Source organism: Suncus etruscus, chromosome 6, assembly GCF_024139225.1.
Source record: "Suncus etruscus isolate mSunEtr1 chromosome 6, mSunEtr1.pri.cur, whole genome shotgun sequence".
NCBI lineage: Eukaryota > Metazoa > Chordata > Mammalia > Eulipotyphla > Soricidae > Suncus > Suncus etruscus.
Window position 1 is genome coordinate 36,594,219 of NC_064853.1, and position 23,631 is coordinate 36,617,849.

A 23,631-nucleotide genomic window follows, 5' to 3' on the forward strand; every position below is an offset into this window, starting at 1 on the left:
TCTAATTAACCTCTCAGACAAGGAGTTTAGAATAGCAATATGGAAGATGTTTGTAGGACTCAAAGAAAGTATAGGTCGATCTGAAAAAAACACACACAAAGACAGAAATCAGAAAGCTCTAAACTGAAATAACAGATCTGAAAAACACGGTATCTGCACTGAAAAACTCAGTAGATGGCCTCGCCAGCAGTGTAAAAGCAGTTGAGGACAGAGAATCAGCGTGCTGGAATATGAGATGCAGAAAAACTCAACACAGCAGAAGAAATTGAAAAGGAACCTTAAGACAAACAGTCAGGCAATGGAAAAAAAGTACTCAAGGAATGTAAACAGATGAAAATAGAAGTCTGTGATAAACTCAACAGAAACAACATAAGAATCATTGGAGTCCCAGAGACCGAGGTAGGAGATCTCCAGGAAGAATCAACTGTCAAAGACATTATCAAAGAGATACTCCCAGAGTTTAAGACTACATGCAATCAAATCCTGCATGCCCGAAGAGTACCAGCTAAAAGAGACCCAAAGAAAAACACCCCAAGACACATCCTCATTACAATGACAAATCCCACAGATAGAGATAGAATACTGAAAGCAGCAAGATCAAAAAAAAAAAAAAAGAAATTACATTCAAAGGAGCATCTCTAAGACTTACAGCAGACATGTCACAAGAAACTCTCAAGGCCAGAAGACAGTGGTGGGATATTGTGACAAGACTGAATGAAATGGATGCCTCACCAAGAATACTGCACCCTACCCGACTCACATTCAGGTTTGAAGGAAGGATACATAGCTTCATGGATAAACAACAGCTCAGAAACTTCACAGATGAAAAAACTAGCCTTAAAGGAAAAACTGAAAGGTCTACTTTAAGACAAGAGAGACCAACAAACACAGCAAACTTATCTACAAAGATGACATTAAATCCTATGACAATCATCTCCCTCAATGTCAATGGACTAAATTCACCAATTAAAAGACACAGAGTGGCAAAACGGGTCAAAAAGATGAATCCAACCTTCTGCTGCCTACAAGAAACACACCTGAATAGTCAGAACAAACATAGACTCAAAATCAAAGGCTGGAGGAAAATCATCCAATCAAACAACACACTTAAAAAAGCTCGGGTGGCCATATTAATATCTGATGACACCAACTTTATACTCAGAAAAGTTGTAAGGGACAAAGATGGACACTATGTACTATATCAAGGGATATGTGCAACAGGAAGAAATCAGACTATTAAACATATGCACCCAATGAGAGACCAGCAAATTATCTAATACAATTACTGACAAATCTGAAAGAAGATATCAATAATAATACAATAATTGTGGGAGACCTCAACACGGCTATGTCAACACTTGATAGGTCAACCAGACTGAAACCCAACAAAAACATACTAACCCTGAACAGAGTAATGGAAGAAAGAGGACTAGTAGATATATATATAGGACACTCCACTCCAAAAAACCTGGATACACATTCTTCTCCAGTGTACATGGGTCATTCTCCAAGATAGACCACATGCTGACACATAAAACATACCTTCATAAAATCAAGAGGATAGAAATCTTGCAGGCTACCTTTGCTGACCACAAGGCTCTGAAATTAGATATGAACTACAAAGCCACAGAGAAGAAAAACTTTAACAATTGGAAATTAAACACCCTGCTACTGAAAAACCAGTGGGTCAGAGATGAAATCAAAGAGGAAATCAAAACTTTCCTGGAAACAAATGATAATGAAGACACAAACTGCCAGAATTTATGGACACAGCAAAAGCGGTTCTGAGAGGAAAATTTATAGCTTTGCAAGCACACATCAGGAAGGAAAAGGGGGCATACCTGAATAACTTAAGGACGCAGCTCATAATATTAGAAAATGACCAACAAAAGGAACCAAAAATAGGGAGACAGAAGGAAATAACAAAACTGAAAGCAGAAATCCATGAAGTGGAAAACCAAAAAACAATCCAAAAGATCAACGAAAGCAGAAGTTGGTTCTTTGAAAAAATAAACAAGATTGATAGACCATTGGCAAAACTCACAAAGAGAGAGAGAGAGAGAGAAACCTGATAATCCATATTAGAAATGAAAAGGGGGAGATCATGACAGATACTGCAGAGATCCAAAGGGTAATCAGAGACTACTTTGAGAAACTTTATGCTACTAAACATGAGAACCTAGAAGAAATGGATAAATTCTTGGACACTTATAACCTTCCACAATTAAGTAAGGAGGATATAGCATATCTAAATACCCCCATCACTACTGAGGAAATTGAAACTGTAATCTGCCTAAAAAGAAAAGCCCAGGCCCAGATGGATTTCCTAATGAATTCTTTCAAATCTTTCAAGAGGAGCTACTACCAATCCTAGCCAGGTTCTTCCATGAAATTGAAAAAATGGGAACACTCCCAAACAGCTTTTATGAAGCCAACATCACCTTGATACCAAAACCAGACAGAGATGATGCCAAAAAAAGAAAATTACAGACCAATATCCCTGATGAATGTAGATGCAAAGATCTTCAACAAAATCCTGGCAAATAGGATCCAATGCATCATCAAGAAGATCATACACTACGACCAAGTAGGTTTCATCCCAGGAATGCAAGAATGGTTTAACATCGGTAGATCTATCAATATCATACACAACATCAACAACAAGAAAATAAAAAAATCACATGATCATATCAATAGATGCAGAGAAAGCATTTGATAAGGTCCAATACCCATTCTTGATCAAAACTCTCAGCAAGATGGGAATGGAAGGAACCTTTCTCAATCTAGTTGAAGCCATCTACCACAGCCAATGGCAAATATTATCTTCAATCGAGAAAAACTAAAAGCCTTTCCTCTAAATTCTGGTACAAGACAAGGCTGTCCGCTCTCACCACTCCTCTTCAATATAGTACTGGAAGTGCTTGCTACAGTGATCAGGCAAGAAAAAGATATCAAGGGAATCCAGATAGGAAAGGAAGAAGTCAAGCTCTCACTGTTTGCAGATAACATGATACTCTACTTAGAAAACCCTAAAGACTCTACCAAAAAGCTTCTAGAAACAATAGACTCATATAGCAAGGTGGCAGGCTACAAAATTAACACACAGAAATCAATGGCCTTTTTATACACCAATAATGATAGGGAAGAGATGGACATCAAGAAGGCAATCCCATTCACATTAGTGCCTCACAAACTCATATATCTTGGAGTCAACTTGACCAAAGATGTGAAGGACCTATACAAAGAAAACTATAAAGCCCTTCTCCAAGAAATAAGAGAGGACACACGAAAATGGAAATACATCCGTGCTCATGGATTGGCAGGATTAACATCATTAAATACTCCCCAAAGCATTGTACAGATTTAATGCGATCCCTCTAAAGATACCCTAAATATCTAAATATAAATATAAAGATACCCTAAATACCTAAATATCTAAAGATATTTGGGCAATACTCCCCAAAGCATTGTACAGATTTAATGCGATCCCTCTAAAGATACCCATGATATTCTTCAAAGGAGTGGATCAAACACTTATGAAGTTCATCTGGAACAATAAACACCTTCGAATAGCAAATGCACTCCTAGGGAAAAGGAGTATGGGAGGCATTATTTTCCCCAACTTTAAACTGTACTACAAAACAATAGTTATCAAAACAGCATGGTATTGGAATAAAGACAGACCCTCAGATCAGTGGAATAGGCTTGAGTTCTCAGACAATGTTCCCCAGATATACAATCACCTAATTTTTGACAAGGGAGCAAGAAATCCTAAGTGGAGCAGGGAAAACCTCTTCAACAAGTGGTGCTGGCAGAACTGGTTAGCCACTTGCAAAAAAAGCAAACATAGACCCCCAGTTATCATCATGTACGAAGGTAAAATCCAAATGGATTAAAGACCTTGATATCAGACCTGATACCATAAGGTATATAGAACAACACGTAGGTAAAAGACTCCATGACATTGAGACTAAAGGCATCTTCAAGGAGGAAACTGCACTTTCCAAACAAGTGGAAGTAGAGATCAACAGACGGGAATACATTAAGCTGAGAAGCTTCTGCACCTCAAAAGAAATAGTGCCCAGGATACAAGAGCTACCCACCGTGTGGGAGAAACTATTCACCCAATAACCATAGATAAAGGGCTAATATCCAAAATATACAGGGCACTGACAGAACTTTACAAGAAAATAAAACATTTAATCCCATCAAAAAATGGGGAGAAGAAATGAACAGACACTTTGATAAAGAAAAAAATACAAATGGCCAAAAGGCACATGAAAAAATGCTCCTCATCACTGATCATCAGTGAGATGCAAATCAAAACAACGATGAGATACCATCTCACAACACAGAGATTAGCACATATCACAAAGAATGAGAACAATCGGTGCTGGCGGGGATGGGGAAAGAAAGGAATTCTTATCCACTGCTGGTGGGAATGCTGTCTAGTCCAACCTCTATGGAAAGCGATATGGAGATTCCTCCAAAAACTAGAAATTGAGCTCCCAGACTATCCAGCTATACCACTCCTAGGAATATACCCTAGGAACACAAGAATACAATACAAAAACCCCTTCCTCACACCTATTTTAATTGCAGCACTATTCACTTTAGCCAGGCTCTGGAAACAACCAAGATGCTCTTCACCAGACGAATAGCTAAAGAAACTGTGGTACATATACACAATGGAATATTATGCAGTCGTCAGGATAGATGAAGTCATGAAATTTTCCTATACTTGGATGTACATGGAGTCTATTATGCTGAGTGAAATAAGTCAGAGGGAGAGAGAGAGATGCAGAATAGTCTCACTCATCTATGGGTTTTAAGAAAAATAAAAGTCATCTTTGCAATAATCCTCAGAGACAATGAGAGGAGGGCTGGAACTTCCAGCTCACTTCATGAAGCTCACCACAAAGAGTGGTGAGTGCAGTATAGAAATAACTACACAGAGAACTACCATAATCATGTGAGTGAATGAGGGAACTGGAAAGCCTGTCTAGAGTACAGGTGGGGGGGGGGTGGGATGGAGGGAGATTTGGGACATTTGTGGTGGGAATGTTGCACTGGTGAAGGGGGGTGTCCTTTACATGACTGAAACCTAATCACAATCATATTTGTAATCAAGATGTTTAAATAAATAAAAAAATACTAAAAAGAAAAGAAAATAAATTAAAAAAAGAAAAGAAATTCACACGCTATATTGAACTAAAATTAAATGTAGATATTCAATAATTTTAGATAATTAATTAAATATCAAAATATTAAATAATACAAATAAAACTAATCCTGCATTTGGGAGTTGTTTGTTTGTTTTGGTTTTTGGGTCACACCCAGCAGTGCTCAGGGGTTACTCCTGGCTCTATGCTCAGAAATTGCTCCTGGCAGGCTCGGGGGACCAGGTGGTTTTAAATCTTAAGAACTTAAGACTTCTTTAAAATTCTTCTACTTGTTCTAGAAATACTGATACTTGGATGTTTTATCAGTTTCTGTTCAGGTGTTTTTATAATTTTGTTCTTGAAATTTCTTGTCTTCTACTCTGTTGTCATCCTTGTCTATGTTCATCACCTAACATATTGATTTTATTTTCTACTGACAACGTGGGAAGTAAATGAGGAGTTAGGATTTCTGGCTACCCTGAAAGCTAAGTCATCCATTTAGTTATTATGTGACGGTGATCTTTAGTTTTCTGATTAGTAAACTGGAGATAACCATTCTTCTTGCTTCAAACTCTTAAATAGATTACACAGGCTAATATCAAAAATTCAAATACTTTTCAACTTCGGCAGATTATTATGATTTTCTGATTCTTTGTGATGACTATGAGAGTTTAAGTCAAATCTTGTGACTTTGTTTGAATCTTGAAGCTTTGTGTGACTATAAGCTGGAGAAATGAGTAATATAGAGTAATGCAGGTAAAGGGCCTAGACTTGTTTAACAATGAATGATGTCACTTTTTAACTCTGCCATAAAATTTTGCATGAGTCTTCTGGGGCACTGGCATATATATGGTAGGTAATACCTAGACATAAGAATTAGGCAGGCCTTGGTTTAACTTCATGTTCCCACTGAGCAGTCTCATGATTTCAGGAAAAGTAGTGAACCATTCTGATATTTCCTCACCTTTCTGGATAAAAAAGCTGTTTTACATGCTATGATGGTTGGGAAGATACTGAACATAATGTGCCTTGGTATATCATGTACATGGTACAGACAAATTGAAAGATACTCTATTATACTCTTTAATTTTGTTGCTAATGTAAATAATAGAGCAGTTCAGTGACAACTTAAAATATTATGAACAGCATCTTAAGTGGAAATGTAGATACTAACTTGAACAAAACATATCAGTTAAATATATAAGTAATGTTACATTTTAAAGAGAGTGTATGAAGAGAGAGCAAAAGAGAATTATTTTCTGAGTGTATTAGAGGGGCAGCAGAACCAGGCATATACTCTAGCAAGTTAACCTGCAAATTTAATTTTATCCATCAAACTTACAGAAATCTTAAATATCAGATTGTATATGGAATCTTAGAGTTTGGAAAAAGACTTAAAAAACAATCTAAATTGGTCAAGAATTTCAAAAGTCAACTGTTCTTAAATTCTTAGAAAATGTTTTTTGGGGGGCCGGAGAGATAGCATGGAGGTAAAGCGTTTGCCTTTCATGCAGGAGGTCATCGGTTCGAATCCCGGCGTCCCATATGGTCCCCCGTGCCTGCCAGGAGCAATTTCTGAGCCTGGAGCCAGGAATAACCCCTGAGCACTGCTGGGTGTGACCCAAAAACCAAAAAAAAAAAAAAAAAAAAAAAAAAGAAAATGTTTTTTGGGACTAGAGAGTTAATACAATGATAATTTTTTAACACTTATCCTTTAAGAAAGAAAAGAAGCAGCTTACTGAATTAAAAAAAAAACTTAACTAATAAAATGCCTGTCTCAAATACAGGCTGGAGATGAGGAGGAGGGAGAGGGCCATTGGTGGTGGGAATGTTGCACTGGTGAAGGGGGTGTTCTGTTTATGACGGAAACCCAGCTACAATCATGTTTGTAATCATGGTGCTTAAATAAAGAATTTGTATTAAATAAAAAATAATACAATGGATAAGGGATTTGCTTTTTACTCGGCCGACTTAGGTTCGATTTTCAGCATTCCATCTGGTGCCCTGAGCCCACCAGGAGTGATCCTAGAGCACAAGAGCCTAAGAGCCTGAGCACATTTGGTGTGTGGTTCCAAAGCAGAAACAAAAAAAGGAAAATGTTCTTCATCTTCTCAGATTGTTGGGAATTTATATTCTCCTCACTCAAGATATGTGTCTGTGCATGTACATAAGGCGTGTGTATAATTCTAAAATTTGACCATGTTACTTATGAACTTTTTTTGTTTTTGTTTTTTTGTTTTTGGGCCACTCCCGGCAACAGGGGTCACTCCTGGCTGTCTGCTCAGAAATAGCACCTGGCAGGCACGGGGGACCATATGGGACACCAGGATTCGAACCAACCACCTTAGGTCCTGGATCGGCTGCTTGCAAGGCAAACACCGCTGTGCTATCTCTCCGGGCCCTACTTATGAACTTTTTTTATGTCTTCAAGAATATATGCACTGCCAATATACTCAAGTAATTTTACCATGTTATATTGCACTAATAGTATATAACTATTATAATGTCCAAACAATATCAAATTTTCTATTATAATCCAGTCTTAGTTTATATTTAATTTTAAATGATATTTTAATACTCTAGTAAGTAATTTAATCTTTACTGCTTAGAAAGCAGTTCATAAGATGCTTCCCTAACCTGGACCTTCAGGTCTTCAAACCCCTCCAGGAGTGTTCCCTGAGCACTGCCAAGATTGATCTTTAAGGGCCCGGAGAGATAGCACAGCGGTGTTTGCCTTGCAAGCAGCCAATCCAGGACCAAAGGTGGTTGGTTCGAATCCCGATGTCCCATATGGTCCCCCCCCACCCCCCGTGCCTGCCAGGAGCTATTTCTGAGCAGACAGCCAGGAGTAACCCCTGAGCAATGCCGGGTGTGGCCCAAAAAAAACAAAAAAACAACAACGACAAAAAAAGATCTTTAAGCATCACTGGGTTAGGCAAAAAACAAAAACAAAAAAGGCTCTTTCAAAGTTATCACCTTTATATAGGTTTGGGGTGAAATACAATGTTCGTCATTTCTTCTGTTAGTCATACTTCTAATTTTAGGGCTACATGGGATGTAGATAAAATTTTATATAGCTTTTGTTCTCATATCTAGTTATGATGTGACTCACTCTTATCTAGTTATTTGTTAGAATCTGGGACTCTCTTCTTGTTCCACTTAGTGACTTTTCTCATTCAAGCCCCCATTTTAGCACACCTACATTCTGAAAACAACTTTCTAATTGTTCTTGTTGACTCTGACCTTACCTTCTTCCAATCCATTCTTACTACCAGAGACAGTTGATGGCTCTTCCCACACATACTCATAAGCATTTCCTCTTCTCATCAATGTGGGGTCTGAGGCTTTCTGATACTGACTTTTATCTGCCATCTCATATAAACTGCTGTTTCTTTTTATTTTTATTTTTATTTAGGCACCATGATTTATAATACTGTTAATAATAGAGTTTCAGGAATACAGTGTTTCAGCTCCACATATCCCACCTGTGTCTGTGTTCTTCCTACCACTATGCCAAGGTTCTCTCATCTCACCTGTTACCTTATCAAACTGATTATCATATTTTTGGTCACATAATTGCAAGAGTATTGACACAATGTCTTCATGTACTTAGCTGCCTCACCTGTTCACCACCAAAATGTTCATGATTAATTAATCCTGATTAGTCCTGATTAATCAATCGAGACTCCTGATTAATGTTTTATAAGTTACCTCCAGTCCATTGTTTCCCTTCATCCTATACCCCAACATACTTGTTCTCAGTTCTGTCATACAGGGCCAAGAACTTGCCATCATTTGAAGCCTTCCATTCTCTTGTCTTGTTCTATATACAACAGGTAAGCGAGAGCATCAAATATTTATCCTTCCTCTGGCTTATCCTCCAGTTATTTTAAAATTGCAAAAAAAAATCACAGGAATTGACCTTTTCTTACAGTTTTATTTATTTCCAATGAGAATCTGCACTTCTAAACCATGTGCCTGTTATTATTTTGGTTGTTAAACTATCTCTTGAAACATCACTCAGTAGCTATACCAAAAAGTTGTTTTTAGAATTTATTTTTCTTATTTCTGGTTGTTTAAATATGCTTTTCTTATCTGACAGAAACAGAAAGCAGTACTTCCTTTTTTCCCCTAACTTCCCACTTGTCCCTTTACACTTAACTTAAAAGTTGAGAGTATATTTCTTTCACAGTCATCTAGTGCTCCTAATGTACTCTCCATCTTCAAACCAGCACTTATCACAGTTTATTATAGTTGGCATTCTAGTGTATCTCTTATGAGAATGAACTCTCACTATTTTCATTATGATGGTACTTTATCACCCAAGACAATGCTCTGATACTTAACTATAAATATCAGATAAATAAAGGGAAAAGGAAACAGCTCTGAGACTTGATTTTTTTTAATTCATGTGAAATATTTATTGTTTCTTCAGCAGGTCCTCAGGTGACATCGTTTTGTGTCTTTTAAGCACTAAGGGCACTCTTTAGGCTTGGTTTGTTCTGTCATCTTAAAGTATAGCTCCCAGAGCTAAAATTAATATCCCAGGTTTAGTTTTACTAGCCCATAAAAACTATTGCTTGTTTGCTGCTGCTTTGCATTAATTCAAAAATTTTTATTGAGTAACATGTACTCCTTGGGCCCTTGTGACAGTGCTGTGCTCATGGGTTGCCTGGGTACAAAGTGCCTGAGCACATGCTATACACACCTCCCCTCTTGAGATGTGTACTTTTATGCTTTAATTCTTGGTTGCATCCCTGGGCTCTCTTCACCTTTGGAGAAGCCTGCACTCTTTCTTGAGCATGTTATTCTTTCTCTCTTATCCTCTCCGTCTCCTTCTTAGTATCTCCAAATACATTTGTTTTACTTAAAAAAAGGAAAAACCTCTTATTGAGTCTCTATTAAAGTTTTATGCATGATATTTAATAGGGAATATAAGAAATTAAGCACATAGGAACCTTAGAGGTAGTAGAGTGGGTGGGTTACTTGCCTCATGTGTGGCCAACCTTGATTCCAATACCCAGCATCCCATCTGATGCCCTAAGCAGGCCAGGAATAATCCCTGAGTACAGAGCCAGGAGTAATTCCTAAGCATCATCAGGTGTGGCCCCAAAATCATAAATAAGTAAATAGATAACTTTTATCTGTAAAGAGCTTATATAATAATTATGATAGTGTATGGAGTTTATATAAATATTTGTGATCATTTGATGTGATTAGTATGAAAAATAAGTGAACAGAATATAATAGGAAATTTTTTTCCCTAGAAAATAAGGGAATTTTTTTCTAGGAATTCAGGAAAATTATAGAAAAATAGAATTTCTGTGAATCCCAGGTCTTTGAGTAGGCTTAACCTGAACCAAAATGAGGAACCAGGAATTTTGTCTCAGGAAACTCTCTGAGATTCCAAGTCTGTTAGTTTACATAAAGTCTCTCACTCCAAATCTTTCTCATTTCTTTTTGTTTGTTTGTTTTTGGGGCCATACTCAGTGATGCTCAGGAGTTACTCCTGGCTATGTGCTTAGAAATCGCTCCTGGCTTGGGGGACCATATGGGACGCCAGGGGATCGAACCGAGGTCCGTCCTAGGCTAACGCTGGCAAGGCAGACACCTTACTGCTCTGTGCCACCACTCCAGCCCAAATCTTTCTCATTTCTTAATACTTTCCTGGACCTTCCAAAGATATCTGGTGCTCTAGAGTATTTTTTTTTCTTCTCTCTTTGTTGCCTGGAATTCTGTATCAGAATTACTCATAATCCAATAAAAGAAAAAATATTGAATTTGGTCTAGATGTTTTATTTCTATTAAATAAAAGTATAAAAATTTAAAATCTTTTTATCTTATTTTTTATTGTTTTGTTTGTTGTATTTGGGGGTGAGCATACCCAACAGTGCTCAGAGTTACTTCTGGCCCTGTGCTCAGGGATTATTCCTGGTGGTATTCAGGGACCATCAAGGATGTCTGTGATTGAACCCAGGTTGGCTGTGTGCAAAGCAAGTACCCAACCCACTAGTCTATTGCTACAGCCCCTTTATTTTGTTTTGTTTTTTAAAAAAGGAAATACTGGAGCCATAGCAATAATATGATAGTAGGGCACTTGGCCTTGCACAGAGCCAATCCAGATTTGATTTCCAGCATTCCAGATGGTCTCTCAAGCCTGCCAGGAGTGATTACTTAGTACAGAGCCAAACAGTAACCCCTGAGCACTGCCCAGTGTAGCCCAAATCCAAACATTTTTTTAAAAAGGAAGTGCATAAAAACATTACTGTTAGAGTATCACAGTTAAAACTCTCCTCTCACAACTAAGCTATGAATAACTTAGTTAAGAATAAGTTACCATATTTGCCGGTGTATAAGATGACCCTTCAACCCATGAAAAACTTCCTAAAAGTCTTAAAAGTAAGTTACTTCTTAAAAGTAAGAGGGGTGCGGATCACTCGTCCCTGAAGCTGGAACAAGTTTCAGCATGCCGCATACCAGCATATAATATGACTCCCGACTTTTAGGAAGTTTTTCATGGGTTGAAGGGTCGTCTTATACGCTGGCAAATATGGTAGTTAAGAATTAATTGCTTTTCCATGTATGTTTTGTTTATTTGATGGTACAAAGAATTGAACCTAGGCCTTCATGCAAGTGAGGCATACATGAACTAGATCTTTGCCCACTGTCTGTATTTTTAAATCCATAAACTAGATGGTTTAAATGCATAAATTATAATTACATAGTAATTAAACCATTGCATTGATGCTGCCGAACTTTGGTTTGATCCTTGAACTCTTTATTTTAAGCTAGAAATTTTTCTCATGACATTTAAAAGGATATTTTGAACAAGGCCCAGTGCATCAGAAAGCCAAACACTTTCACTTTGGCATTTGCAAGAAGGGAAAGCTTTTATTTCAGCTCTAGTATGCTGGCGAGGCTTGTTCAATGCTAAATCTTTGTCCCTTTGTTTCTGGAAATACTTTACACAGGGGGAAGAAGGGACTTAAAGCTTCTAACTTTTTTATTTTTGAATTTGGGTGTTGGTTTTCAGGAAAAAGGAGGTGTTAGGATAAACAGAATGATGGTGCATTTTCTGTGCACTTCCTCCTAAAATACAGCTTGTAACATTTTGCTGTTTTTAGGTGAAAGGCAAGTGGGACAGAATGGAGAGATTGTGTCTGAGCAAGTTTTTGTTTGTGTTTCCTTTCTCGATCCAGGGTATTTTAGCAAAACCAGGCTATCAGTGTCAGATAACCTAACATGAACAATAAAATTCAGTTCCCGTACTTGTTTCATAAATTCCTTTCTTGGGGGCCAGAGAGGTGGTACAAACTGTAAGGCGTCTGCCTTGCCTGCACTAGCCAAGAGGTTCAATCCCCGGCGTGCCATAAGGTCCCACCTGCCAGGAACCATTTCTGAATGCATAGCCAGGAGGAACCTCTGAGCGTCACTGGGCGTGGCCCAAAAACCAAAAACAAACAAACAAAAAAATTCCTTTCTTGGCTTGATGTTGTGTCTTGAGATCATCTGTATCAAGCTGTTGCTACTCTCAGAGGCCTTAAGCAGTACTTTGAAAACAAACGACTGTATACTTCATAAACTTAGCTTTGAACATTTTTATAGTAACTAGGTTTTTCTATTGCTGAATATGTTGTAATATAATAGTCTTTTGAGAGTGCTGAAAAAATGGAGTTGAGGGTATGTACCATGAAGAGGGGAATGATTGATCACATATTTACATACAGATAGACATCATGAATTATATGAACCAGTGTTCCTGCTGCTGAAATAGACTTATGAAAATATCAGTTTCTTCAAGGCAAAGATCTTACTTCCTAATTAGTGTAACTATCATGTGGTGGGCCTTCGAGTTTAGAGGACACTTCAACTTTCATAAGCATTACTTAGTATTTTTACTTGTTAAATGGTGTCTTATTTACCAGAAAGTGGATCCTAGGATGGCAGTGATAGATAGCACCCATTCAAGTATATATCTAGCATCACAGAAAATTTTTCCAGACTATTTCACATGCTATAGTTCATAAGTTATAGTTTAGTTAACACCATAGTTTAGTACTTGATCCATTCTTAGAATGAAATAGTAATTTGTGAAAAATATATTCATTCCTTTACTGAAGGACTGTGTCTAATGGGAGCAAATTTTGTTCTAATAAGCTCTTTAACTTTTGTGCCCAGGGGCCAATGACACATAGTACAGAGATTAAAATGCTTTTCTGGAATGCTGGCAACTTAGCTCTACCAGATGTGACTCCTGTGCACAGAGTCAGGAGTAGCTCCTAAGCACTTCCAGCTGTACTTAAAAATAAAATAATTTTCAGTTTCTTAGTTTAATAATCATACTTAAAATTGTTCCAGATTATCTTAAGCTTATTGTAGGATTGTTTCCTAGCCTCTATGTTGTCTTATTATTGTTTGTTTTTGGGGGGACACACCTGACGGTGCTCAAGGCTTCTGACTCCTCACTCAAGGTTCACCCCTGATTGGGTTTGGGAGGAGAACTAAATGGAATGCCAGGGACAAAACTCATATTGGTTGCATGTGAGACAAGAACTTTACCCATTCATCAGACTCTTTTCAGCCCTACCATGTCCTATCTCTTCCTTTTATTGTGACTACATTGAAACTGCCAAGATTCAGCAGAAAGCCTATATGTTTTATCGTTTTTGCTGCAAAGGTGTATTTTTTACCATCTGAATAAGCTACAACTTATAAGCAGTTAAGTTTATAACTTGATAATATTTATGAACTATATAACTCTATAAATGATACAAAACAATTCAGCATACCACAGCCTTTATATTCAACATTTGTTCCATGTGCAGCCCCAGATAAATATATCTTATCTTCTCTATATAGCTTGGAGTTATTTAATTTTGTCCAGAATTTCTTACATAATGCACATAGAATGCACTATGATGATTATTCAATATAGTGATTTAATTCTTAATGTCTATGTCAATAATTTTATTTCTCACTGATTTTAATATTCTGTATAAATATATCAAAAAATTTCTTTATAATTCTCTTGGCTTTCACTTGGGAACAATGAAGTTCTAATATATCTGATAATTTGTATGAGTACTTTATGAAAATATGTTATCCATTTTTGAATTAGTATTCCATTACCCAATAAGATAAGTTTCAAATGTGAATGAATGTGAGAATGAAAGTGACTTTATGCTAAGTCACTTTATGCTATGACTTCAAGTTCACCAGTAAAAGTCCAGTTTTAGCTTTCACAATTCCATTATTTGTATTCTGATTTTCTCACCCTATTTTTCCCTTTTACTTCTAGTAACTATTGTTGGTTACTATAATCTAAAAGTTTAGTCTTGTTTCATTTAGCTCTTCTACTGGTTTTCTTTAAACATACCACCTAGTGACAATAGGTATTTGTGTTTCATTGATTACTTTACTAACTATAGTGTCATCTGAGTTCATAATTACTGAAAATGACTGTAACATATATATATTAGTGCCTGAGTAATATTTCAATTATATATATATATATCCTACATCTTCTTTATATGTTCATTAATTAAGAAAAACTAGGATATTTTCCAGTTCTTGACTAAACAAAACTTCAGTAATCATGGTAAAAGTGCATGTATCTCTACAATTTTTGCTTGGACTTTGGGGTAAATACCCATAAGTTGGAGAACTGGATCATATAGAATAGCTTTCTTTTAAGTTTAAGTTTTTAAGGAATATCTTAAATTGCTTTCCATTATAGCTCCACTAACTTTATATTGCCCATCAACAGTATATAAGAGATCCTTTCCCCCCATATTCTTTGCAACACATATTATTTGGAGAGTGGAAGTGTTGGGCCACCCCTGACAGTGTTCAGGGGGCTGACTCATAGCTTTTTGCTCAGGCATCACTCCTGGTAGTGTTTGGGGAATCATATGTGATGTCAGTGGTCAAACCGGGGATTGGCATGTGCAAGGCAAGTACCTTACTCTGCCCTACAACACGTATTCTTATTAATTTCTAAATAAATAATATTTTTGTATTTAAACACTGTAATTATAAAGTTATTTATGATGAGTTTCCATTTTACAGTGTACATCATCCTTCACACCAATGTTTTTATCCCCTCCTCTCCCATTGCCTGCCTCTGGGACAGGCATTTTACTCTTCTCTCTTCTTTTTTTTTTTTCTTTTAGACATTCTGGTCTTCACTATTGTTAATGAAGGGGTACCGTTCATACCACTTTATCTCTGTTCAACACAAAGTGATTGTCTAGAATGACTACTTCTAAATATCATTGTCAGGCCCTTTCTCTACCCTACTGAACTGCACTGCTCCACTATTTGTGGCAAGCTTCCTACCATGGACTGATCCTTCTGGCCCTCCTTTCTGTTGTCTCTGGATATTATAGCCACTTATCTTTTATTTTTTATATCCTATAAATGAGTGATATTATTCTATGTCAATTGCTCTCCCAAAGACACATTTCACTCAGCATAATACTCTCATTGTATAAGTATCCATCCATGTATAAGCACATTTTATTACTTCATTTTTTTCTAACTTCTGCATAGTATTTTTTAAAGATGTATCACAGTTTAGCCACTCGCCTGTTCTTGGGTACTTGAGTTGATTCCAGATTCTGGCTATTGTAAATAGTGCTGGATGAACATAGGAGTACAGAGGATTTTTTTGTATTGTGTTTTTGCATTTCTAGGTTATATCCTTAAGAATGGTTGCTGGATAATATGGGAGCTCAGTTTCTAGTTTTTTGAGGAATATCCATATTGTTTTCCCAAAGGCTGGATTAGTCAGCTTTCCCACCAGCAGTGAATGAATGAGAGTTCCTTTCTTCCCACATCCATGCCAGCATTGGTTATTCTTATTCTTTGAAATGTGTGCCAGTTTCTGTAGTGTGAGATAGCACATTTTGAGTTTCACGATTAGTGATGTGGAACACTTTTTCATTTACCTTTTGGTCCTCTGTATTTCTTCTTTAATAAAATGTCTGTTCATTTCTTCTCCCCATTTCTAGATGTTTGTTCTGGTTTTTGTTGTTGTTGTTGTTGTTGTTTCCTAAGTTCTACCAGTGCCTTGTATATCTTAGGGTTTTTTTTTGTTGTTGGTTTTTTTTTGGTTTTTGGTTTTTGGGCCACACCCGGCAGTGCTCAGTGTTACTCCTGGCTGTCTGCTCAGAAATAGCTCCTGGCAGGCACGGGGGACCATATGGGACACTGGGATTCGAACCAACCACCTTAGGTCCTAGATTGGCTGCTTGCAAGGCAAAGACCCCTGTGCTATCTCTCCAGGCCCTATCTTAGTTATTAAGCCCTTAGTGTATGGGTATTGGGTGAATAGTTTCTTCCATTCTTTTTGTTTTGTTTTGGGGCCACACCCAGCTCTGTACTCAAAAATCACTCTTGACAGGCTTGGAGGACCATATGGGATGCTGGGAATCGAACCCAGGTCCATCCCGGATTGGTCACGTGCAAGACAAATGCCCTACTACTGTGCTAGTTCTGTGGCTCCAGTTTCTCCCATTCTGTGGGTAGTCTTTTTATCATTTCTTTTAAGGTGCAGAAGCTTCTCAATTTAATGTAGTCCCATGTATTTATCTTTGCTTCCACTTTCTTGACCAGTGGTATTTCATCCTTGAAGACACCTTTATCTTTAGTGTCATGGAGTATTCTGCCTACATTTTCCTTTATATTTGCTTTTCTGTGTATGTGTGTTTCTGACCACTTTTCCCAACACCATTCGTTGAAGAGGCTTTCCTTGCTCACTTTGTATTTATTGCCCTTTTATTAAATATTAGTTGACCGTATTCCTGTGAGTCCATCTCAGAATATTCAAGTCTGTTTCATTATTCTGAGGGTCTTTTTCACTATCATGATGTTTTAATGACTACTGCTTTATAGTACAATGTTGGAAAAAATAAATTTTGACTTAATTAAATTTTGATTATTTTATTTTTCCCATGGACTCCTAATTCAAGATGATTAGTTATGGTCAGTTTATGAATTGGCTTAATACTATGCTGACCAATCTATTTGACTTGGTGAAGGGTGGTGGGAAAACTGGTTTGAAAACAAACTATAAAGTCAATAGAATATAAAGTCCTGGGAGCCATCTTTGGGGTCGTTTAAATTCCATTATTCAGTGACTCATTTTTGTTCTCAGCCTCTAATGTTATTTACATGACCTAAAGGGACTCTGAAATGCTCTATTGCAAAGGAAACTTCCAGAAATGCCAGTTTGCCACAGTTTTATCTTGTGAGAGTCTCTGGAACTTTCCCTGTTTCATCCTGGGGTTACCTCTAGCTGAGTATTAGAGGAAGATTTATCATTGTTTTAACCTTTAAGAAAAAACATAGCTATCTTTTTAAGGTCTGTTAAGATTATTATTTTCACCTTTTTTCTCTCAAAATATTTGAATTTGGGGGCTGGAGAGATAGCATGGAGGTAAGGTGTTTGCCTTTCATGCAGAAGGTCATCAGTTCAAATCCCAGCGTCCCATATGGTCCCCCGTGCCTGCCAGGAGCAATTTCTGAGCATGGAGCCAGGAATAACCCCTGAGCACTGCCGGGTGTGACCCAAAAACCAAAAAAAAAAAAAAAAGACTTCTTAAGGGCCCGGAGAGATAGCACAGCGGTGTTTGCCTTGCAAGCAGCCGATCCAGGACCTAAGGTGGTTGGTTCGAATCCCGGTGTCCCATATGGTCCCCTGTGCCTGCCAGGAGCTATTTCTGAGCAGACAGCCAGGAGTAACCCCTGAGCACCACCAGGTGTGACCCAAAAACAAACAAACAAAAAAAAAATATTTGAATTTGGAGTTCACTTTTTTCCCTTTCATCTCAGCATAGACCACTTTACTCCTCAGCAGAGTGTTCTTCAAACTCAAGATATTCTATGGAAACTTCAAGAGACTAATGGGTTTTATAGATGCCCCAACTTATTCTTTTTCTTTTTTTTTAAATTTGATTGATTGATTGATTTTTGGACCACACCCGGCAGCACTCAGGGGTTACTCCTGGCAGGCTCGGGAAATAGCTCAGAAATTGCTCTTGGCAGGTTCAAGACCATATGGGATGCCGAGAATTGAACTGGTTCCCTCCCGGGTTGGCTGCATGCAAGCAAATGCCCTACCGCTGTGCTATCTCTCCGGCCCCCCAACTTATTCTTAATGGTTATCCATCATCTATACTACCTTGGTTCTGTTTTTTTTTCCCCAAAATACAGTTCCTTTTTTTTCTTTTTTTCTTTATTTTATTTTGTGTGTGTGGGTTCTGCCTGGTTGTGATGGGACTTGAACCCAAGACTTAACATATGAGATTTTACTTGAGTCCCTCTTTCTCTTTCTTTTTTCTTTTTTTTTAATTTTAATTTTAATTTTTTTTATTTTTTTGGTTTTTGGGCCACACCCAGCAGTGCTCAGGGGCTACTCCTGGCTGTCTGCTCAGAAATAGCTCCTGGCAGGCACGGGGGACCATATGGGACACCGGGATTCGAACCAACCACCTTTCGTCCTGGATGGCTGCTTGCAAGGCAAACGCCGCTGTGCTATCTCTCCAGGCCCATAATTTTTATTTTTAATTATGAGAACAAAGATGCAAAGAAAGAGGACATGGTAAGTTACAGTGGAAGGACAATCACCCATAAACAGAATTCTCAGAAGTCCCCTTGCTGATATCTTAACTTTGAACTTTCAGCCAAAGAACATTAAGAAAAATAAAACAGAACCCATGTACAATTACTTTGTCCCTCAAGTCCCCAGATTGTAATACATAATATTTCTTAGCAGCACACAAAGCAATGTAAAGCCATAAAACTTATGTAACTCCTTAAACATTGAAGGCAAAGTACTTTTTTACTCTTCCATGCACATGCATATTAGTTTAAGTTAACCTCAAAAGTTTAAGTGGGTTGTTTTTCTTAAGGATTAGAATCAAAGGAGTACAGTAAAAACGGTGTTAGAGTGGCAATTATTGTTTGCATAGGCCCACCAAAATATGAAGGACATGGAAAGGAAAGGCCTTGGTCTAAATACAAGGAGACCCTATCCCTGAAGTTTCCTGGCATAAGACCAACTCTAGGCTCCAGGCAAACTAGTTTGTCCAATCCAAGTCATTGTCTGTAGTGCCAATACAGCTTTATTTTTCACACAGTCTCTGTTGCTGGTATCATGTTTCTGTATTAAAGATCCTGGAATCTGCATATCCTACATTGCAGTCAGAATGGTGCAGAGTGTCCTCTCATTTCACCTCACAATTAAAGGGCAATGCAGAGAGCCCTGTCCTGTAAGCAGGTCTTTGTTGACAAGTCTTCTTAGTGCTAAGGGAAGTCTCTTTTGAGCAGGTCGATGTCAGAGCAGTAGAGGATTGCTTCCAGGTGTTGTTATAAAAACCTTGGATGATTCGTATATAGCTTCCCTTGTTCTGGGGTGAATGGAGGATGCCCATTCTTCTGAGGCCTGTATCAGGTCATTAACATATGAATAATGAAACTATATTGGGGTTTAAGTATAGTAAGAAGAGGCAAGCAAGAACAAAATTGTGGCATAAGAATTCAAGTATAATCTCACAGTGTTGGTGTTTCTTGTCCTTATTTCATAGTTCTAGATTGCTTCTTTGTTAGCTGAGGTAGGGCCAGTGGGAACTCATCAGGCTTGATGTTAAGAGATACTGCATGTGATGATAAGGGACCTCTTCTCTAGGAGTCAGGTTGTTTAGAAGAAATATCCTCAGCCACTTACAACCTCTTCCATTTTCCAAGAGCTGCCTGGGTACTTCTTTGAGACTCTAATATGTGCTGCTGTGGCATTTTGCTACTGTAGGAACTAAAACAAAAACAGCTTAGACCATGATTTTAAGATCCAGCTCTACATTGATTTTCTTGTCTCACTTAGATTCTTTACCTTGTACACCCAGAGGAAAAAAAGTTTTTTTTTCTCAGATCAGTATAAAATAGCTTAGTGGCTTAATATTTCATGCAGATCACACTCTGAAGTATTTGTAAGAAGTTAACAATGATAGAGATTTCTATTTTCTTTACAGGTCATTTTACCTGGGACAAATACCTAAAAGAAACATGTTCAGTCCCAGCTCCTGTGCATTGCTTCAAACAGGTAAATTATGCCCAACATCATTAAGAGGTGGGAGGCAAGTCGTATTTTTCTGGTCCTTTGACAAGCAAAGTATGAGATCCTTGTCCTTACTTGAAGACCTCAGGATAAAATTATAGGAAAGAATGGAACTGAAGGTGTAAGATTTGATTACTCTGAGTTTTGACAACTTGTATGCTCCCTAATTTTATCTCAACTAACACCTTTTCCTTTCGCTTCACCTCTTGGAGCCTTTTCCGTGTTACTGAAAAAAAAAAATCACTATTGGCTCTCTAGTTCTTAGAGTTCTTAGTTTAGACAGATATTAAAAAGTTAAGGGCCCAGAGAGATAGCACAGCGGTGTTTGCCTTGCAAGCAGCCAATCCAGGACCAAAGGTGGTTGGTTCGAATCCCGGTGTCCCATATGGACCCCCGTGCCTGCCAAGAGCTATTTCTGAGCAGACAGCCAGGAGTATCCCCTGAGCAACGCCAGGTGTGGCCCAAAAACCAAAAAAAAAAAAAAAAAAAAAAAAAAGTTAAAATCCTTGAATAGTTGCTAACAGTAGAATAGTATTCACTTCTCTGTATCCCTTTCTTTTCTTTTTCTTTTTCTTTTTTTTTTTGTTTTGTTTTTGGGTCACACCCAACGGTGCTCAAGGTTACTCCTGGCTGTCTGCTCAGAAATAGCTCCTGGCAGGCACGGGGGACCATATGGGACACCGGGATTCGAACCAACCACCTTTGGTCCTGGATTGGCTGCTTGCAAGGCAAACACTACTGTGCTATCTCTCCGGGCCCTCTGTATCCCTTTCTACAAACTTATTTTTTTTCTAGTACTAAATTCTCTTGTATTGGGGATCTTATCAAAGGTAGCTTCACACATAGAATTACTTACCACTCATTATTCACAGATGATATAGACTATCAGTACACCATAAGTTTACTTAAGTATATACTCAAACAGGATAAACAGGGATGTTACCTATAATTTTTCTCCTCTATTATTCAAAGGTTATTTCTTCAAATTACTAGTATTCATTTTTAAGTTGGATCGTATCTCTGCTCTTGATGGAAAAATACAAACTTGAGAATTTGAAACACTAAAGCAAGATATAATACAAAAGAAAGAGAACATGTTATACTTTATAAAATTATTGAAGATAAACACTGTAACCTCTCAGAGATGAGATTAGGCCCGTATGATATTATAGTTTATTACCTTAAGAAAGATTATATAAAAAAAAAAAGAAAGATTATATACTAGAGCTCCATGAAGAGAAACTCAGGTTAAATCCAGAAGATTCTCCACTATGAAGAAATGGTGTTGAAAATCATGGAAAATCATACTGGCTAGAACTTACTAAAATACAGGACAGCGTACCCAAAAGCCGAAGGCTGCACAAAAAGCAATCCCATAGAGAGATCCAGAGAGCTCCATCCAACTATTTATCAAAGTACTATTGTTAAATTCATGTCAAGAAATAAACCAGAGTCATGGAGAAACCATCTGAAGAATTAAAAGCAACAGAGCGTATTTTTCATTTTGTACTGGGAATAGTCCCAGTTTTTTCATTACAACAACTAGATTAGGAACTCAAATGTATGTGGCATTGAGTGGAATACTCAGGATGATTCTCCTCATACTGGTCAATAATTTAATCTTATAATTATTCTGCTCCCGGCTAGTCTAACAAACAATAAAATAAAAGCATGACTCAAAATGAAGAAAGTATTTCCAAGAAATTTTACTACATTTTTAAATGGAGTTTAAGAAGGAAATGTACCACCAACATTCCACCTCCCCATTCTTGCCACTGGAAATCCTGACAGCCTCAGCCCACACCTGCCATCTTCCTGGCAGAAAATAGCCCAGTTCCTCTACAAAGCTCCAAAAGAAAACAGCATCTGCCAACTCTTCCCAGATAGTCCAGTCTGAGCTGATGATACCTCTGGGACATTCTCAGAATGGTTCCCCCTTTCTACATGAACTACAGCAGCCCACCACCATATCTTACACCCTTCTATAAAAACCACTCAGCTCTACAAACTTAACCTTTTCAATCTGTCAAGCCACCATATTTGTTTTACAAGCAGCCATATGATACCTCAAAATTTTATGGTTGTGTCAGCCCAGTAATATCACAGGAAATATCCCAATCTCATCAAGCCTAAACAGTAACACAGAAGGCTCACCTAACTTCCACCACAGCCCAATAAATTCTTAGACATTGGCTCTAGTAATATCATGGAGAGATATAGCAATTATTTTAAATTAACCCTTGATCTAAGTTTTGATAATTCTATTTGTGTTTGTGTGGTAAAAAAAAACATAAAATTAATTTGTGCCTGGAAGGGGGCTGGGTATGGTGGTGGTAGGAATTTGGGGTGCTGGTGAAGGGAAGATCACACTGGTAGTGGAATTGGTGTTGGAACATTTAATGTCTGATATAATTATTTATAATCAATCTGATAAGTGTGTTATAAGAAAAAATTTAAATAAAAAATAAAATTGTAAGATGCTCAGCTTAGGAGAATGAGAATTTCAATAATAAAAGTATAAAAAGGGGCCGGAGAGATAGCATGGAGGTAAGGCATTTGCCTTTCATGCAGAAGGACAGTGGTTCTAATCCCGGCATCCTGTATGGTCCCCCAATCCTGCCAGGGGCAACTTCTGAGCCTAGAGCCAGGAGTAACCCCTGAGCACTGCCGGGTGTGACCCCAAAACCAAAAAAGAAATAAATAAAAAATAAACGTATAAAAAATAAAAATAATCAAACAATTTAGCAGTAAAGAACTCAATAACTGGAGGTAGGGTGGGGATGGAGTATGGGGACACTGGTGGAGGAATATTGACACTGATTAATGTTGAATTAATTAATTCTATGCCTAAAACTCAACTATCAATATCCTTGTAAATCATGGGACTTTAAATAGATAAAAAATAATTTTTTTATGAAAAGGGGATATAAAAACATTCAGCACCCAATAGGTAAGAAATATATGCCTAGCATCCAGTCAAATATCACCATAAACACAAGAGGCAGGAAAACATATCAATATGAGCAGATGGGCTGGAGAGATAGCATGGAGGTAAGGCATTTGCCTTGCATGCAGAAGGACGGTGGTTTAACTCCCGCCATCCCATATGTCCCCCGAGCCTGCTAAGAGCAATTTCTTTTTTTTTTTTTTTTTTTTTTGGTTTTTGGAGCAATTTCTGAGCATAGAGCTAGGAATAACCCCTGAGTGCTGCTGGGTGTGACCCCCAAAAATATGAACAGATAATCTATTTAATAGACTGAGAGCCTATACAAATTTTAGAATAACAAATGAAAACAGTTACAGTATTCTTTATGTTTAGAAGGAGAGATGTGGGGCCAGAGAGATAGCATGGAG

The 23,631-nt window shown here is 37.6% G+C and overlaps 2 protein-coding genes across 6 annotated transcripts in view; one reads left to right on the forward strand and one right to left on the reverse strand.

The window, feature by feature from the left end:
* Positions 1-23,631, reverse strand: part of CTPS1 (CTP synthase 1) — a 1,052,426-nt gene that overhangs the window by 879,174 nt on the left and 149,621 nt on the right. The gene's annotated exons all lie outside the window — the stretch shown is intronic.
* SCMH1 (Scm polycomb group protein homolog 1) overlaps positions 1-23,631 on the forward strand; it is a 207,877-nt gene that overhangs the window by 75,403 nt on the left and 108,843 nt on the right. For all 5 annotated transcript variants that reach the window (XM_049774735.1, XM_049774739.1, XM_049774737.1 and 2 more), the window contains one exon: positions 20,192-20,262. In XM_049774735.1, coding sequence (XP_049630692.1) covers positions 20,192-20,262 — 71 coding nt within the window. The remainder of the gene's footprint in view (positions 1-20,191; positions 20,263-23,631) is intronic.